This window comes from Thermobia domestica, chromosome 9 (assembly GCF_964235325.1).
Source record: "Thermobia domestica chromosome 9, izTheDome1.hap1.1, whole genome shotgun sequence".
Taxonomy (NCBI): Eukaryota; Metazoa; Arthropoda; class Insecta; order Zygentoma; family Lepismatidae; genus Thermobia; species Thermobia domestica.
This window is the reverse complement of record NC_137462.1, coordinates 117,608,619-117,629,377: the sequence shown is the minus strand read 5'-3', so window position 1 is coordinate 117,629,377 and position 20,759 is coordinate 117,608,619. Positions and strand designations below refer to the sequence as shown.

The 20,759-nt window shown below is 36.9% G+C and overlaps 1 protein-coding gene across 1 annotated transcript; it reads left to right on the top strand.

Annotated features, from left to right (window-relative positions):
- Positions 1-5,390: 5,390 nt before the first annotated feature.
- Positions 5,391-6,344, top strand: LOC145660971 (52 kDa repressor of the inhibitor of the protein kinase-like). The gene has a single exon (XM_081726421.1). It carries the CDS (start codon positions 5,391-5,393, stop codon positions 6,342-6,344), a length of 954 nt encoding a protein of 317 aa, XP_081582547.1.
- Positions 6,345-20,759: the final 14,415 nt, after the last annotated feature.

The following is a 20,759-nucleotide window of genomic DNA, read 5'->3' as shown; positions in this document are numbered from 1 at the left end:
TTATTCGCTTTTAGCTCCCAGGGGGACTTGAACCCTCCAATAAATAGTTCGTATATTCTAAAATAGCCAACGTGAGATAGAGATATACGGCCATGCGTTGGCTATTTCCACTTTCCCGGTGATGAAGTTGTTAACTAACTTCATTAAAATCATTTGAATATTTTGTCATGGTTTGGTTATCTTACCGTACTCCATACTACCTTAAGCTACAATGTTACAACACAGCAAAATTATTATTATTATTATTATTATTATTATTATTATTATTATTATTATTATTATTATTATTATTATTATTATTATTATTATTATTATTATTATTATTATTATTATTATTAAATGATCTAGTTGAAAGGTAGTTATTCTGAAGCAATGACATTAATGGAATAGCTACTGTATCTTATTCTTTCTTGACTACGGAAAGTTGTGTTTTTTCTGTGCAAGTAAAATGTTTATTCCATTAAAAAAAACTGAGGGGCGAAAATTGTTTTGTGTTTATCAAAGGAAAATAAACAGCTGCATATGATAACGATAGTATAGCTTTAAATATTCGTCTCATTCTAGATGGTGGCTTCGGAAAAGAGGACAGTGCCCGAAGGCTGTTCGGCACACGAGGTGTATCGGATAATGATCTTGAATTGCGGAATTTGGTTACGGGAAATTCATCCCCCTTGCTCCTTCCCTTGAAGAAGACGACATTGTCTCCCCGTTTCGCGCGAATGATCGTAAGCTATAATTATCTCTTCATTTGATGAAAGCTCGCCTTCTCATTGGTCGATTCTTCTTTTGTTGCAATCTTTTGCTTATCTGCTTCTATTATCTAGAACGTTCCAGATGTAAGTACGAGAGGGAAACGTCAGGGAGAGTTCTAAAATCTGTGTTTTATGATTGAAGAATTCTCGTGGGGAATCAGCCTAAGAAAAATCTTCTTTGCAAAAGAAACCAGAAAAGAAAGAGAGTTACAGGTAAGTTCAATAAAAGTGTAGTTACATTAAATTATGAATGATGATGAGTGCCCGCAGAATACACATTTTCTCTGCAGTGGGCTGTGTAAATTGCCATGTTGTGTTCACGAAACATTTACATCTCTTATATGTTTACCTGTATTGTTAGGTGGTTCTTATACGTGGTCCATGTCTTCCTTCCCGTTTTGACAGCCCACCAACGATGGAAATATACAAGCCAGCTTCATCCAGCAAATATGGATAGAATTTGAGAAAACGCTTTACACTATCCAACTAATTTATCATCCAACTTTTTTATTCGAGTATCTTTTCTGAATCTGAATTACGGGTACACAATCAATTACGAGTTAAAGACAGGGGCGTAGCCAAGGAAGGCCCAGGGGGTCTGTACCCATCTCCGAAATTTATGGAAGTTGTTAAAATAAGGCCTAAAGTTGCGTTTTCCTTCCAATTTTTTCCGGGGAAGGACCTCCTCGAAATGAACTTCTAGCCAACGGACTTCCCCGAAACCAAATCCTGGCTACGTCCCTGGTTAAAGATCATAATAGGTTCTGCAAATATTTAAGAATGTACTAAAAATCAGTGAAGTTGTTATTATTCATTTTTTTTTTTTCATAGAACCCATCTTCTGGAGGAAATTCGGCTCAGTGCTTCGAACACAGCTGCTTGCAAGAGTAGTTATATTTGCACGAACACTGTAGTGGGGCCCCGCGAGGCGTAGTCGCCAACGCTCTCGCCTTTAGTGCGAGCGGTCCCGGGTTCGATTCCCGGTGTGATCACTCAGTCAGAAAGGTGTAACAGCTTTTTCAGGTCAGCCATCCTGAGTTCTCCTGCGTTTTCCTCACTCCCCCCAGGCAAATGCCGGGATGGTATCTCACATATAGGTCCCAGGAAGCTTCCTTCCCCACCCATTTCTTTCTTCCTTCCCCTTCCTCGGATTGTGTGATCGCCGAGGGACGTCATCCCTCAATCGTGACGGTCTTAAGGCCGTAGATGCCGGAGTGCCCATAAATTGCATCAATTGAATCAACGAACACCATACGGGCCACACAAACGTGGTTCAAAAAAGCTTTCGAAATTTTCATAAACCAGTAGGTGTTTCGATAATCCTGAAGAACAGTTCCCTCAACTAATGTCGCGCCTAGCACTTTTGTAGACAAGCTTTAAAAAGTGAATTGTTCAGGTTATTTTTGTTCTTAATAATTAGAATAGTTCGAAAAACACGAATTCACTTTATGAAGCTCTCATACATAGAATACAAAGGGGGAGCTGTTCTTAAGGATTTCTGGAGTTTCTACTCATGCAAGTACAGAAGTGAGCCCAATAAAAAAATTTTTTACTTTGTACATATATTTTTCTAGCTTCAGGCGCAACAATGATACATTATTTACAGTCTTATTAATTCCTTATACATGTATTTTCCTACCGTGTAATTATATGTCATTACAGTACATCTGTATATTTTATTTTTAAACAACATTTAACTTTATACCTATATAAACTTGAACGGCCTCTTTCGCGTATGCAACTAGCATTTCACTACTCCTTGGTTGGGTAAATAAATGAAAGGGTGTTGCAAAAAAGTAAATTGATGAATTAATTTTGTAGACAACGTTATTTTCAGTTTTAAGGTGTTGTTTAGAGAGAACATTAGTCTCCTTTCCTTTTCAAGACTTTCAAAAAGATTTTCCTGTCTCCCCTTAGCGTAGTGGCTGGCACGCACATCTTTGGTGCACGTTGTGCATGGTTTCATTCCTGATGGGGACACTCTTGGAAAGCAGTGGTTTGGAGCCCAAATTTAAATTGTCGGTGTCGTACTATATAGCCCCGTTGTTGACATAGGACGTTAATTCAATCAAACAGAAAGATTCTGATCGAGATAGTGATAGTTAACTGTGTCCACTATGCAATTAGGTTTTAGCTTTTAACTCTATTCATTATGACTCTGGAAATTATCAGAAAACTTAAATAAAAGACTTCTGACCAGAGTAATACACTTTTTATTTTAGTTTTTGTAATAAAAGTGTATTAATCTGGTCAGAAGTCTTTTATTTAAGTTTTAGCTTTTAACTGTTTGTTGAAAGATTTACGTCCTGTGTCAGCAGCTGGGCTATTAAGAACGGGTACTATAGTACAAAGCGGACTCCAAACTATTGCACCCAAAGTATCCTCATCGGGAACCAAACCCAGGACCACGCGTACCAAAAATGAGCGCGGTAGCCATCGATTAAGTGGGGGTTTAGCTTTTGAAGCATAAGAAGGATATTCAAAATGCCGTATACTGTGTGCAGAATAATTTAGTTTTTATGTCAATTTTTAATGCGTAGGTAAGCGAACTGGTGACACTATTTCCTGTGCGTAGCCCTAGTTATATCCCTATTTAGTTATTATAACAGTTATGTTAAGTGTTAGGGTATAATGGTTTTACATGGTCGAAGTAAAGCAGTTTTAAAATTCTGAAAAAATACTTAGTGAAATACTATTTCAGTTGTTAACGAATTAGTCTATTTTGTAAAAAATAGAGAATGACCCGTTTAGATTGCCTTGCCCTTATATGGCGGCGTCCATGGATTTTTCCAACCGATAAATATGTTATAGGTACGTTATTAGAATCAAATTTTATTTTTGATATCAGTGTCTCGAGATACTTCTTCATGTGTCTATCTTATATTTTATTTTTTATTTTTCAGATGAAGAGAACAATCCTGACTTATTTTACTCCACGCAAGAAGGGAAATACTGGAGACTAAGCTGGCACTTCTTCAAGATCAGACTTCGCTGGAGATGAAGCTGGCCCTTCTTCAAGATCAGACTTCACTGTAGATGAAACTGGCCCTTCTTCAAGATCAGACTTCGCTGGAGATGAAGCTGGCACTTCTTCAAGATCAGACTTCGCTGGAGATGAAGCTGGCACTTCTTCAAGATCAGACTTCGCTGTAGATAAAGCTGGCCCTTCTTCAAGATCAGACTTCGCTGGAGATGAAGCTGGCCCTTCTTTAAGAACAGACTTCGCTGGAGATGAAGCTGGCACTTCATCAAGATCAGACTTCGCTGGAGATGAAGCTGGCCCTTCTTCAAGATCAGACTTCGCTGTAGATGAAGCTGGCACTTCTTCAAGATCAAACTTCGCTGGAGATGAAGCTGGCACTTCTTCAAGATCAAACTTCGCTGGAGATGAAGCTGGCACTTCTTCAAAATCAGACTTCGCTGTAGATGAAGCTGGCCCTTCTTCAAGATCAGACTTCGCTGGAGATGAAGCTGGCCCTTCTTTAAGATCAGACTTCGCTGTAGATGAAGCTGGCACTTCTTCAAGATCAGACTTCGCTGTAGATGAAGCTGGCCCTTCTTCAAGATCAGACTTCGCTGTAGATGAAGCTGGCCCTTCTTCAAGATCAGACTTCGCTGGAGATGAAGCTGGCACTTCTTCAAGATCAGACTTCGCTGTAGATGAAGCTGGCTCTTCTTCAAGATCAAACTTCGCTGGAGATGAAGCTGGCACTTCTTCAAGATCAGACTTTGCGTGTGATGAACCAGTCATTTCTCCAAGATCTGACTTTACGTATGATGAACTTGTCACTTCTACAAGTTCAGACTTCGCTGGTGATGATTCTGGGACTTCCACAATGGACTTCACTCACGATGAATGTAGCTTCTCCGCAAGATCAGAAGTTACTAGGGTTGGTGATACACTCAATTATGACGGGCCTTGTTCAATTTCTATCGGAATCAGAGAACACTTTCATTCTTCAGTAAATGATATATCAAATTTCATTAACGTTGAACTCAACAATATTGAAAAATTGGACAAATTGAAGTATCCTTGGACACTACCTTTGAGTTACCAGTTTCCGACTGAAGATTCTAGGGGTTTCAAGCGTCATTTTCAAAGAAAATGGATGGACGAGTATAAGTGGCTTGCCTACTCGAAGATAAAAAGTGGATTGTATTGTAAAAGTTGTGTATTTTTTTTTAGATAAAGGAAACGTTAGCAAGGGTTCTCATCAAAAAGCTGGCCTCTTCATATCCAAGCCCTTTAACAATTTGAAAAAAAGCTTTAGAATCATTTAGAAATCATCAATCTCTGCAGTATCATAAAGATGCAGTTCTCACTGAAAGGACTTTTTTGGACTTCGCAGAAAAGAAGAAAGTATCAATCGACCAAGTACTAGATGTAAAAAGGAAGAAAGTTATTGAAGATAATCGGCTGAGGTTGAATGGGATAGTGGAGACAGAGACAGTGAGACTATGTGGCATGCAAAACATTCCTAAACGAGGACATTCCGATGCACACCTGTCAATAACGATGGAAATTTCCGAAGCATTTTAAAATATCGGGTTAACGGAGGTGATCTACTACTCAGAGAACAACTCGAGAACAGTGCCGAGTCTTTTGGGAGCCTTATTCAAAAGAAGATTATAGAAGGAATGTGTCAGAGCCCTTTTTACACAGTGTTAGCTGACGAAACAACAGACATTTCTCAAGTTGAACAATTTTCATTGTGCCTCAGATATATTACTGAATCCAAACCCTTTGCTATAAAAGAGGACTTCCTTTCTTTTGTGCCTGTTTACGATGTCACGGGTCAAGGTTTAGCGAGAACATTGCAAGAAAAACTCATAGAACACGGGATTGATTTAACCTATATGAGAGGTCAAGGCTATGATGGAGCATCTACCATGAGAGGCGAATTCAGAGGTGTCCAAGCTATTTTAAAGAAATCCTTCCCAAAAGCAATATACACTCATTGTGTGAGTCATTGCTTAAATTTGTGTATATCTGATACGTTTAAAGTTCAGGCTGTTCAAAATGCTATGGGCGTACTATCAGAGACGTGTTCATTTTTTCGAGCCAGTGCAAAGCGTACCTCCATTTTAAAACAAAAAATTAAAGAATTGAAACCAGTCTGTGATAATACAAGAATGAAAACACTTTGTGAAACTAGATGGTGTAATAGGCATGATGCTGTATTACTTTTTAAAGAAATGCTTATACCAATTGTTTTAGTTCTTGAGTGCGTTAACCAACTATCTGGTGAACATTCGAAGAAAGCATTATTAATTTTAAATAGCATTGGAACACCGTCCTTCATTCCAGCTCTGATTGTCACATCAAAATTGTTGGGACTGGCCTACAATCTTTCAAAATACCTTCAAACGAAAGGCATCGATTTATGTAGTGCATTAGAAAAAGTAAAAATGACAAAAGAAGTTATACATGATTTGCCACAAAATGCTGATTCTGAGTTTCACAAACTGTTCAAAGATTCTCTGGAACTTGCAGCGCATATAAATGTTGAAATAACAATTCCAAGAACAGTTGGTCTCCAAAAGAATCGAGCCAATCCACCTTGTAAAGACCCGGAAACATATATATTATAGAGTGACACTTTTTATACCATGCTTAGACGACATGATTTCTTCTCTAGATGAAAGGTTCTTAGCTCACCAGGATACTGTGTCATCTCTTCTGTATCTCATACCAACTAACTGTGATGCGCCATTTGATAAAGTTCGACAAGCATTTGAATTCTATAGAGACGACTTGACTGACTCTTACGATGAAGTACTTTTGGGAGAGTGGGTTTTATGGAGACAAAAGTGGAAATCAAAAGAAAAACTTGGAAGTGTTCTGGCCGCATTAGACGAATGCGATGAAAATATTTTCCCAAATATAAGCATACTATTAAAATACTTGTTGTAGTTCCTGTTTCTACAGCTTCAGTTGAACGAAGCTTTTCTAAAATTAAATATAATTAAAACGTATTTGAGGAGCACAACAAGTTAAAATAGATTGAATGGAATTGCGTTACTCTCTATTCATAGAGACTTGGCTTTAGAAATCACAAATGATCATGTCATCGACCATTTTGCTGGATCTGGGAACGCAAGACGTTTGCAACTCGCTTTATAAAACCTGTGTATAAATTACGAGTATTTTATATAAAATGTTATTGTTTTCTAGAGTCCTCTTCCTACAAGAGCTTACAATATCTATTACGATACTTTGACCAATTGCCTTCGTTATATACACTACTATAGATATAGAAATAAATTATACTATTGGAAAGAGGATTTTGTTTAAATAAAAAAAACTTTTGTTTTAGATTAAGCTCGGTATTGTAGTAAAATAATTTAACTTTTAAGTGCACAGTTGTTTTTGGTAGATAAATGTTAAATGGAATTATCACTTTACAAAGTTACTTTTTTGTGAGACATTGATGTTCTCGTTCTGAATGGATGTAGCAAATATGCCGAATATACTAAAGATTTTATTGTTAAGGCTACTTGGTTTCTTTCCTAAATTAAAAAAAAAAAAAGTTGCACATCAACAGGTAAAAATATTTTCAGTGGGATTCATCCAAGCTTCGACTAAAGTAGGAAATGTAATATTATACTAATTGCCCCTAAAATTATGCTAATTTTTTAAAAAAAATAAATAAATAAAATAAAATAAAATAAGAGCCCGAAAACATTTTTGTGTATGTCCCTGCGCACCAAGAATGTGTGTCATCTCTCCAGCGATTTATTCCAACCTACTGTGTCATGTTATTTGACAAAAGTTCATTTAGCTACTGTATGTACTATATTCTTCACAACTGATTTCAGCCCCCCTCCCGAAAATAAATCCTGCGTACGCTACTGGCTAAAGGAGATGGTGATGATGAGAGATGAATGAAAATGGTGGAATGAAGAAAGTGGGAGGAAACGGGAGAACCCTGAGAACACCCACGAGCACGGTGTTTGTCCACCACAAGTGTATAGAGAAGAATGAAGATAACTGCCTAGGTGGAACGAAAAACGAATGAGAAAGTGATAGGAAGAGTGGGGAAGAAAAGAATGGTTTTAGATGTAATTGAATAGAAAAAGAGAGATGGATTGAAACATCAGCTAAGAACAACTGCATCATAAGGAACGTGATAGAGAGGTGACAGAAAAAAGCGGGGGCTAGTGAAAGAGGTTACAGTTGAGAGACGGAGAGATAAAACAAAAAATCGTACATGAAGACGGAGAGATCAGTTGAAGACGAAAATGCATAGAAGCTTCTCAGTTGCGGTAAGTGACCTGCCAATAATGGGACAATACGTGTGATGATGATCATTATCATCATCTTTTTCGTCATTTTTACTGAATGATGGAAACATCCTTCCTTGCAAAGAAGTTTCCTTGATTACTTCAACAATTTAATATGAATAAGTTCAGCTAAACGTTGTAAATATTATACGTAATTCATAGGTTCCAGGTGCATTCTGGTCTGCATTTTTATTCTTACTAAGTGTTTTTATCGTGATTGTCTCCTACGAAAAAAAAATGTGGTTACATAACTGGTTTGAAAGTTCTAAGAACCACCTTACGCTCGTCTGCATCGGTTTTCGCTGGCTCCCAAATTGAGATTATAGCGAACAATTGTTTTTAATTCCCGTGTAAAGTAGGTAAACAAATCAAGAGAGGTGGAGAATGTGTTCTTCATTGCTTAATGCTACCTTTCACTTCTTTCTAGCAGCAATTTCCGGACAAACGTTTATTTATTTTCTTATGGTGGCACGATATTGACCAGTGTCTCTACACACTTAATATTTTCTAAATATTAAAATGTTAAACATTTTGGTCTTGTCTTTCGATAACAAAATATAATACTTCTTTTAACAAAAATAGTGAAAGTAAAATGTTTTGTTATTTTAGGTAATTGATGTATGTAATATTTTGGGAAGATTTAACGCGAATAAATATAAGTTAGAACTGATGAGTTTTGGAGAGTAATACTAATTCCTTTCGAGTTCTTTAAGTTCTTTAGTCGTTCGATCAGTTTAATTTTCTAGTCCTCACACAAGATCTCTCATTTGAGGAAGTAGACTCAACATCTTCAACCTATCGAAGTGAAAAGGAAGGAACAGAAAGACAGACTCTAAAAGAATTCAATTAGGTATGCAAATATTTACCTTCCATTAAATTACATTCTGTTTTCGTATCACAAGATGGGAGTATCTGTAAATATCTGGGTGCGCACACTCACCCAAAGACACACATGCAATTTCTTTAGAGCTATGGAGTCAATTTCATCCTATAGAATTGTTTTGCAAGAAGAAGATACAAACCCATTTGACAGAGGAAGAATGTAAATCGTGGTAATAAGGGACAAGGTTCTAGCAATATGTTTCCCCCATACAATTTTCTCATGACAGCTGACTACAAATTTCCAGCTATAGTCAATTCTTTCTGCTTGTTATCCTCAAGTACGCGTCCATCTTGTTCATGGAATTTCCCTTCGGAGTCCTCCAAAATGAATTCTCAAACGATGTTGGTATACTTCCGAAGCAGCAGTGTCTTTCGAGATTTTGCATCCGCCTGCAAGATTATAAACCGATATAAGAATTACATTTCTTTTATTAGCACACTAGCTGAAATGTCCGTTCTTCGCACGGGGAGAATAGGTTTATACACTATATTTGAACCCCCTTTCCCTCTTACAATACTTATTTCAATGAGAATGTAGTGATAAAAATACAGAAGATGCTACTTCTACTTTTGATATAAATATTGAAACACTCTACCCCAACAGACTACACGTTTAATCAAGTTGATATGATTAAGAAAAACAGCTTGTACTGGATACTATCTTCCAAGGGTCATTTGAAACAAGCCAGTTGTATTCCCGACCCCAAAAATTATGAATTTGACATACATCTCATTTATTCTTCAATTTTATTTTTCACCTTAGTCAATCTATTGGGTTGGCAACTAAGTTCCCGCCGTTTTTTAATAATGTTAGTTAAAAGGTTATTTTTCAATAAACATATACAAGTCGTTAATCAAGAATGTATTCTCTTTTGTTGATTACAACGTTTTCCCAAAGTTCAATAAGTTTTTCAATACCTCGTTGGTAGAAATCACCTGTTTGAGACTCGAAAAAGTCATCTAACCAAGATCTCATTTCTGCATCAGTATTGAAAGAAACTCCTCGCATAGCATTTGAAAGAGATTGAAAGAGGTGAAAATCCATTGGTGCCAAATCGGGAGAGTATAGTGAGTGTGGCAGCACTTCGCAACCATGAGTTTGAATGGCTTCCTTGGTCATATTGGCGATATGAGGGCGGGCGTGTCGTGCAGCAAAAGAACACCATGCTGCCGATTAGGTCTTTTCTCTTGAATATCCGTGTTGAGTCGTTAAATTTGTTGCACATAGAGTGCCGCGTTGATCGTTTGGTTCCTTTCAAGCAATTCGAAATGGAGAATCCCTTCCCAGTCCCACCATATGCACAACATCCTTTTACGCGGATGAACGTCCTGTTTCGCGCGTGCGGTCGCTTGTTTACCGGGGCTAAGCAATTCCTTACGCTGCTTCACATTCATGTAGAGGCGCCATTTTTCATTGCCAGTAACGATTCGGTGAAGAAATAATTCCTTGTGACCATGGGTTGCACGGTGACGAGCAAGCAAGCCAGCGGAGATTGTGGCTCGTTGATTTTTGTTGGTGAAACTTAAAGCATGAGGCTCTCATGCTCCACACTTCTGAACTTTACCCATCGAGTGAAGATGCTTCTCTACAGTAGTGTGGGAGCAATCCATTGTCTCTGCCAGTTCCCTTGTTGTTTGACGCGGATTTTCATGCAAAAGGTGGTTCATTCGCTCTTCATCGAACTCAACTGGACGGCCAGAACGAGGTGCGACTTTGAGATCAAAATTTCCTTTTTTGAGCTTTGCATATCAATCACGGGCGGTTCTTTCAGCTATAGCACCCACTCCATACGCAGCACAAATGTTACGGGCAGCTTCTGCGGCCTTAGAACCTTGATTAAAGGCAAAAAGAAGGAGGTGTCGAAAATGCTCATTCTTCTCAACTTGACATTCCATGTTAATGACCTGTAAATAGCAAGAAAATGTATCTTAGTAACAACGAAACATATATTTACGTAGAACAATATATTCTCTTTCGAATGATGTACAACTTCGTGCCAAAAGTATTTAATGTCATACAGATTTTTCCAATTTAAAAAAAAAACGGCGGAAACTTAGTTGCCAACCCAATATTACAAATCTATTAGAAACCAACTTATTAAAAATCTATTGTTACAGTGATCAGTGTTACGGGATTTTAGCTTTGTATTCCTCGAAGGAATTGGTTCTTTAGACAATCACGAGCTTTACTGCTTTTTCATAATTCGGCGTTTTCTACGCAATCTATAAGTGAATGTTTAATCTTCTAATATGTATAGTTGGTAATTAAATTGTTTACTTTCTAAAATTATAGTATTGTTTGTAGTTACTGGGCTACTGTATTTACGAAAAATGAGAGAAGTGTGGGAGAAACGTAGTGAAGATTTTGAAGATCAAAGATAAATTCTATCGAAAAATAAAGTATAAGAAAAGCCTCAGACTAGTATTTATTAATTTATTAATTTTGATTTTTAATTCAATTAATCAATTTCCTCTTCCACAAATTGTACATTCATTAAGAATACTTGTATTACATACATTTTACCTATGGACTATACTGTCATTTTAACGAAAATAACAATTTTCGATACAACAATTAACTAATGTAGAGTCTGTTTAAGAAGGGAAAAGAAACAGTGTCTTAAAATAGGCCGCTGTATGATGACTGACAAAAAGAAACCGTAGTCAATGAGAAGCAAGTGTTTCAGAAGTGATGCTAAGATAACTTATTGTTCTTATCTAGGTTCCCACATCTTACACACATGATCTGAATTCATAACTGAAATTTTGCTTTATGCGTTTTAACACTCTTTGCATATTAATTAGAGATAATTTGCTGTAATGTATTTCTCCACAGTTAAGATTTTTAACTGAAAAATGGATACAAATCCCTGCAATCTCCAAAAACCCGTTTCAGACATGCATATCGTATCGTGGTCTTTGTGCAATTTCTACTAATGTTATTGAAGGGAAAATTGTAAATTTTAACAATTTAAATGAACAGGATCAGATGGAAGCTTAAATCTAATTAGCTGAATTTAATTCTTCTGTCCATAGTTGTCCTGCAGAAACACGAATGTTGCAGGAAATCAGGGCTTCTTGGCTTCCTGCATCCCATCTTTAAGAGTCCCTGTGGTAAATAGGGTCCCGAGACGAGGGATAAGGACTTTATTTTATTTCATCTTTTGTATTAGTTTGAGCCCAGCTCTTTACATGGGAGTATTTTAAGTGGAGTTAGGGTATCGTCATTCCATGACGTTATGACAGGAATACACAACTTCCTCTATTTTTGTTAGTCAATCTTTCACAACTTAATTAGTCTGTTGTCATTGAGAAATTGAAAAGAATTTGATTAATTTTAATTTATAGCAATAAACCTTAGGACAGCAAGTATTCCCACTACTCAACATTTACCTTTGCCTTAATTAATTGCAACTATTTATTTCTTAATTATTCAGCTACGTGAAATTCAGCTTTCTTGCATTTAATTCGGTCATTGTTTTCATTCCGTCCGTTCAATTGGGACATTCTTTGCTCGTGTTTCACAAGTTATGGAACGTGCTTTCTTAAAAATCACCTCTTCAATTCTACAGGGTGTCTTGAGATTAAGCATTGGGGAACTGCGAAGTTTGGAATTCTTTTCAAGCTTTTGTGATGTAGTAAGTTCCTGCCACCTTGAGGCGAACTCATTTCATGCCTTTTTTGAGATTTGGACATTTGGGCTCAGTAACGAGAGGACAAAGAGGACAAGCTGATTTTGTGTTTGGTAAAATTGTACGGTGATTTTTGGCCACATGTAGAAATCTTTCAACTCTTCCTATCTTACATCACACACGAGTTGAGAACAAAACCATTGGAATTACCTTGCTCGGGGTCTCATTATTTAGTGTTGAAAGTACATACTTTTTGAGTGTGTGAAGGAGAAGTAGGATTAGCCTATTCATAATAGCATGGTAAAAATATGTACAGAATAGTGGTCTAATTCGTAAGTGCTGGTAAAGATATACCACATTGACTTGATCCCTAGTCTTCCATTGCAAGCGCTGCTATCGGCTGACTGAATTCCACTCCCTTTCTCTCGCTTAGCAACAGCTGAACCCTTATTGGCTCAACGCGTGGGTGTGTGAGGGTGTCAGCTTTAGTTCGCAATTTTGCCACGGCTCAAGGCATTTTGGCAGCACAATAGTTGTCCAATAGTAATAATAATAATAAATACAATTCAAAGTATTTTTTTAAATTAAGTAATTATGCCATACTAGCGTCAGTTACCTGCTTTACTGAATTAAAGTAAGAAAACTTAGTAATATGATTCGTTAGTCAGTCACATTTTACTTTTACTGAAGCGCTCTCTGATATCGGTCATTTTCGATTTATATATATATATATATATATATATATATATATATATATATATATATATATATATATATATATATATATATGTACAGAGCGTTCAAAAAGTCTCTATACACCTGAATCGTGGCAAGTCAAAGTCACATTTAATAAAATTTTATGCGAAGGTTTATTAAGGCGATAAGAAACTGCGTCTTATTCCGTAAAAGTGAGAGCGGTGCAGCAGTTACTTCCTCCCGACAGTGTAAAACGAGTGCAGTATTGTGAATGGTTTACACGGTTTGTTATGGACAAGTCTGACGATGTTTTGGATAATGTATTTTTTTTTCTGATGAGGCCTGGTTGCATTTATCAGGTTACGTCAATGCCCAGAACTCACGTTTGTGGTGTGCAGAAAACTCACATGTCATACATGAAGTTAATCTGCATGACCAGAAGATAGGGGTGTGGATTGCAATATCCAGAAGAAGAATAGTCGGCCCCATATTTTTCAGACAAACAATAGATTCAACTCGTTATTGTGAAATTATTCACCAGTTCATGGGAGAACTAACGGAAATTCGTAATGCTTGGATACAACAAGATGGCCCTACAGCACATACAGCTCGCCAATACATGAGATTACTGCAAGAGGTTTTTGGAGATCGAATAATTTCAAAGGGATTGTGGCCACCTCGGTCTCCTGACTTGTCTCCTCCGGATTTTTACTTCTGGGGTTATGCAAAGAATTCTGTTTATAAAGGGAACCCCCACACGCTACAAGAACTCGAAACAGCTATTCGAGATTTTGCTCATAGCATTCCACATGAACAACTTGTGAGAGTATTTGAGAACGAGAAGAAACGTGTGCAAGCATGTTTGGAGCCTCATGGAGGACATTTCCAACATTTGCTGTGAAAATGTGTGTTAAAATGTGTGTGTATATGCTACGCCCTGTACATAGTGTTTTATGCCATAAAATATAATAAATTTTGAGTAAAATAATTTTCTCGTTGCTTTGAATATGTGACAATTCAGATGTATAGAGACTTTTTGAACGCTCTGTATATATCCTCTTCGCCCAAGTTGCGGGGCTGAATTTGGATTTAAATGACATCGAAAGTGTCACTGCTGTTCATTTCAGCAATCCCAAAAACTATGGATTCGACACTAATATCGGTCATTTTGTATATATATATATATATATATATATATATATAGAGAGAGAGAGAGAGAGAGATACATACATATATATATATATATATATATATATATATATATATATATATATATATATATATATATATATATATATATATATACGCCTTCTCCTTCTCAAGTTACACTATCAAAGTGAAATGACAGAAACCATAAAAGGCGTAAACCTCATCTATGTTAAAAATTTGATCTAGATCGTTTGGGTGGTTCAAGAGTCATTAAGTCATTTTTATATTTGTAGATTTAAGGTAAAGTAAAACCATCCAAAAAGGTAAAGTATAAGTACAGCGTACTATCCAATGTGTTCATTCAGAAATGTGAAGGTTTAGAAACACATTTCTATAAGTTAGGGACATAGGAGGCAATGTAGTTAAAACATCACGCCCCATCAGTTTTTAACCTACATGTTTCCCCAGGTAATCATTGGACAAAGGCTGTGCGAATCCCTCTAACGTATTTGTACAAGAGCTCCCTCGTGGCTTAGCGGTTAGCGTACGCGCCTTTGGCGTGGGAGACCCGGGTTTGATTCCCGGCGGGAGCTCATGTGGTTCGGATTCCACGTTAACCAGTAGGTCCACGTCTCATATAGCCTCGCTGCTGAACGGGACGCTAAACTAAAATCAACTCAACTCAACTCAACGTATTTGTACAAAAGCAGAACGCAGATTCAAGGACCCTCAGGCTTATGGAATAAGTAATTAAGAATAGTATTCTAATCATAGTCTAGGCTGAAAAGTAATTGAAAGAATGGTACTCGTCTTAGCTCTCTAAATTGATATAAACTGTTTCATTGCGCGTGATCCCTTATAATACAAATATCTAAAATACAAGGCTGACGTACATTGATCGTCATCTCTAGGAGCAGCGAAATACTTGTAGACTATTCGACATTAAAACGCAATACCAAAAAAGAGGCATTTGGAGAAATGTACAGTATACGGGATGGAAGGACAATAAAATGAAAATCATGGGAGTTCCCCAGCGTATCACGTCCGCCGGCGACGCTCTCTGGAAACATCAATCAGAAGTAGGCCAAAGGGATATTTCAGTAGTGATTGAGTTTTCAAGTGAGATTCTCAATAAGTTAGTAATAAAGCGCTCCCTTCTGATTTGTGGGGTCTCTGGTTCGATCCCAGCTTCTGTGGGCCTTCTCGTTATCAAATATTGTGTGGGTTTTTCTAGGTTCTCCCTCTAATCCCATTTTCTTCCTTATATTCCCATAAACACCGTCTCCTATAGTATGTACAACATAACTGTAAGATGTAACACTGAAACATCATCTCATTTGAGTGCAACGTTACATGAATGTGTTTCTAAGGTCAAACGATATCTTGTCATGGAATACAGGAGGAATTCCAGTTGGTTTCCACTTTTGATTAAGGAAGAATTGTAGAATGTCGCGATTGTAGATTATTATCCCATTCCGCAATGGACCAATCTTGGAGGAGATGTAACAACCATGGTATGAGTATGTAGCTGATGACTCCAGAAAACCAATATAGAATAATGAACAGCCTAACCTAACCTAACCCAACCTAATCTAACCTAACCTAATGTCTACATGATTTCATGGACAGAGAGGCCTGTTATTTGTTTGTATGGCTATAATAGATCGAACAGACACATTTCGAAAGCTGGTGCACGATTTTGAAGTTGTTACACAGTAATCAGCATCTCCACAAACAGTTCAAACCCGTCTGGCAAGGCCGATCATTTACACCAATTGCTGAACCTTCGTTTGCCTTCAAAACATGAGACTTTGCGGTCACAATAATAAAGTGAACGTCTTTCAGGAAGATGTAATAAGACATCTTCTTTTCGGACGAATCCTGCTTCTATATGTTGTTCTTGATGGTTTGAATCAACACAACGGTACGATTTTCGTACGTTATGGTTTAGAGTGCCATTGTATTCCGTGTCTAGTAGTGTCTAATATGTTTTGACAAGTTTTTCATGGAACAACTTTTCAACATAATAACGGAGATCGTAAGTGGCGCACAACGTAGTATACTCACCTGGGAGTTCATCTGATCTCTCACTAATAGAATACGTCCATTATTGCTCAACGCCTCTCAAACCAGAGACCTTCCCTGGCTACTGTTGAAGAACTTTGGCCATGTGTGTCAGACACTTGGCTTCCCGCTCTAAAGGAGAATATCTAAGATTTTATCTTCTCTATACCTCGTTGTATCGTAGCCACTCTGGATGCCCATGGTGGTCCCACACAATACTTTCGGCTACGCTTTTGAGGCGCTATCACACAAGGCAAACGAAGTAAGCTAAATCATTTCATACTTGTATCTTAAACTGTTTTCCACATTTAGAACTGATGCCTATTATTCTTCTTGGTTTACAATATTAATGTCCAGCAGTGTAGAAAACCAATAATTATGGTTTTTAATTTATCCTTCAATGCTATCAATGGTAAAAGTAAATATTTCTTAGATAGGTAAGTGACTAGTGCAGGATCAAAGTTACTTTGAATATATTGACCCAACTGAGAGATTCCAATAATAATAGTATTTGAAGTAAATTGCGGTGCTTCAACTACAGTGATGAAATGACAAACGTGGTTCTGTAGTAACTCAGCTGTAAATGGACGTAATTAGCAAAACAAATGAAGGATAAAGCATGTGAAAGTCAACTATGGCGATGCACATTGTGTTTGTAGACAAACCGTCTACTGGGCTCATTATACAGAACTAGTTTAGCGTGAAGTTTAATTAGTGATTGCCGTTGAAACATTGATGGCACTGGCCGGGTGAACGCACTTCCAGATTTAATTTCAAATTGAAATAGCACATTTTAGCTCCGAAAACAAATCACAAGAATAATTAACACTTTTTGTTTGGAAAAAAACTTTCTATCACATGTGTCGTTTTTCATTCGTAGGGAAGAATGCTAACCATTCACCAGGTGACGTAAATTTTTGACTGTTTATAAACACAATGTTTTGTAAAACTAAATGTATGCTACATGAAATTTTTAAGTGCAAGTTGAAAATAAAAAAGGTTCGCAATAACATATTCCGTACATGTAACTACCAATCTAGTGGTCTGGCCAGGTAGTGGCGGTCTTACCTTGACGCAATTGACTCAGTGAGTCACTATAATTTTTGAAAAATGAAGTAGTTTTCTATTTAGTTACGTTTTCCTCATCAAATATTCATCACATAAAAATCAAATATTCCCCTGTTAAACCACTTACCCCTGTCAAAATCTTAACCACTGACATCACTGTGATTCCCAATGCTGACTCGCATATCTTATTCCCTAACACAACGTTTCTTTTCGGATCTTGCACGGAGTTGAGGAGTGAAAAGTGCGAGCGACGTTACCATGGTTATGTGGCCATGTTGAAGTACTGGTCAAATATGTAGCTCTTGAGATTCTTCAGTTCAGTTAGCCTCACGAAAGATTCTTCACATCAATTGAAAACCGTGATGCCAGTGAATTCTAGCCATTACTAGAAGACAATCACTGGCATAAATTTAGCATAAATTTAGCCATTTTAGCCACTTTTGTTTTATCAATGAATACAAGTACATCAGATACCCTTGAACATAGATCATATTAAATGTAATACTCTTGGTGCACATACAGTATATCAGTCAACACTACTGAAATACTGTTCAAAAAGCTGATTTAATTAGTTACATGCGTATCGTCAGTGAAATTATATTATATGAGTGGAAGTTAAATGTAATGTTTTGTATCTATATTCCAAAGAGTATTTTCCTAGTACTTCTGAGTTCCGTGAAGTTCGAGGCAAGCACATACACTTTTGGAAGTAGTCTTGGTAGAATTTTTCAGTTACTAACAAGAAATTTATGTGCTAGATAAGGATGAATATTGAATAATTAGCATTATTTTTAAAAAAAAAAAAGATACATATCATCCAATTTCCTTAATCAATGTTCAAGCTCAAACGAAATAAAAGTCATTCACAACAAATCAGAACTACCAGTAACTTAGTTTAAGAAGACAAATTATCGGAAAGTATGCCTTTTTTCAACACTGAAAAAAAAAATATTAATAAAAAAAGTCCCATAAATAGTTTAAACAGTTTAATAGTTCAACAGTGTTGCTTAAATAGTTTGACCTTAAGCCAGTAAATCATATAATGACAAAGAAGTTGAAAGTTTATGGTGTAACGAGGGTTTGGCTTATGATATTTTTTTCTTATCTAGTATCTACAACAATAAATTTTTATTTGAGTATATGATTAAATTCTGATATATGTATAACCACAACTCAAATAACAGTCTTGTATACAATTTAAACAATTTGTAAAAAACATAATTTGTATAACTTTTTACAATTTTAATTTGTTATATTAAAAATTTAAAACACAAGTACATAAATAAGTTTGTTAAACATAATAAAGATCATGTGGAATTCCCAATGAATGTCACTGACAATTTCCGTCCTCGTGGTGAGATATCGCACACTCCCCTTTTCACATTGTTTGGAGTTCATTCCACTTATGGTGTATTTCGATAGATGCTTCCATATTTATTCCATAGATGGGTTTGTTCACTGAGGCATTTTTCAAAGGAGTAAGACTTCGTCTAATTCTTTTCCTGGTGGTGTAGTTCCCCGAATTGAGGCAACAGTGCCTCTTTGTACGGCCATGTTTATACGTTGTGTTAAAAAGGAACTGACTCTGTTATCTCCAGTTAGCAGAGTAATTCGTTGACCAACTTCCTTGATAAAATTAAGACCTTCTTTGCTCCAAGCTCCACTGGTTTCCATAGCTATAGTTATGAATTGGTATTTGTCAATTAGGTTACCATATTTGTTTCTCTTTTCTGTTTCTTTTCTACTAGCTATGGTACTAGCTTGAACCGATGAAAAAGAAATATTGAAAGGAGCGAACGTGTTTGCGCATGTAAAGTTGCAGACCAAGGTATCAATGTTAATCCATCAGGTCCCTTGCCATCTGATCGATTGCATCCAGTTGGATCTCGTATTGATGGTATTCCTGCTGAGATAAGAGCTCTCATTATTAACTCGTTAACCATAGAATGTCGTGGATGTTTGCCAGCACTTTTTATACAAGAAAGTCTGTGTAGTCCTCTATCACCTACTGGGCTCCTGCAAGCGAAACATTTATGAGGTACACAAATCTCTGCACCTAAACGTAATTCTATAGCAATTCGGAAACTTTCATTGGGTAGATGGAGTCCTAGCGAAGAAGATGGTAAGGCCTTAAGCCAATCGCCTTATCCAACAGATGTGACAGCGAGTAGTCTGGCTTTGTCCTTTAGATTATTGGTTGAGTGCATTAGGTAAGAGAAGTGCGATTTGATGATGGGATCATCCCATGATGATTGCTTTGTCCTTGCGCTTAGTGGAGGTAGTTCAGAGCTGATTAGTAGAGCCCATGTAGAAGAGCATTCTGTGATTTCTGAGTCTATGTATGGGTGAAGGTCCTGTTTTAGTAATGATCCTATGAGGCTTCGGGAACCGTAGAGCGAGGCCAGAAAGGCTGGAATAGCTATATCTAAGCTTCGACGAATGCCCAAACCGCCATTGTTATCTTTCAGATCACAATTGAGTATAGACTCTAGTCCAGATTTTATGGCGTTGTCATAATGTTCTAGAAGGTCTTCATCTTGCCATTGAGAAAATATAATATTCTTGGAATACTGAATGAAGACTTTAGTAAATAGAAGGCGGGGTGTGCTGAGATCAGAGATAATCGTGAGAAATATAATTCTAGTTTGGCTGTTTTCTCTTTTATTAGTGTTTTTCGAGCTTCTGTTGAAAGGGGAGCTCCGAGAAGATAAGCATTTGACGGTGACATTAATTGAATTCCTGGGGCTGCTTCTCTGTATGATGTAAAATATTTCTGCGTCTGTTCCTTTGTTGCTCTGAGAAAACTAACCTCTCATTTTGAGAAGTTGAGGTGTAGACCAATTGTTTTAGCTTGTGAGTAAATCATGTTTAATGCGTTTAAAACGTCATCTGGGTCTCCAGCAATACATCCATTGTCTAAATACCAAGTATTTAGATCTGTACGTATTTTATTGACTATTGGTTGTAAGGTTATTGCAAATAGAGCTGGTCCCAAGGGATCGCCTTGCTGTACTCCTCTTTGTGAGAGAATGGTGTCCTTCCCATAATATGAATTGCTAGCTTCTGAATAGCTCTGATGAACATAAGGAAATATCGAAGGGAAATTATCTTTACCTGCTGATATCATTGAGTTTCTGTCTAACTCGTTGAAAGCGTCCTTGAAATCAATTTTTAGGAAGGCTTTAGGTTTTGGATGAGAAAAAGAGAAATATACACGTGCTGCGCGGGCCGC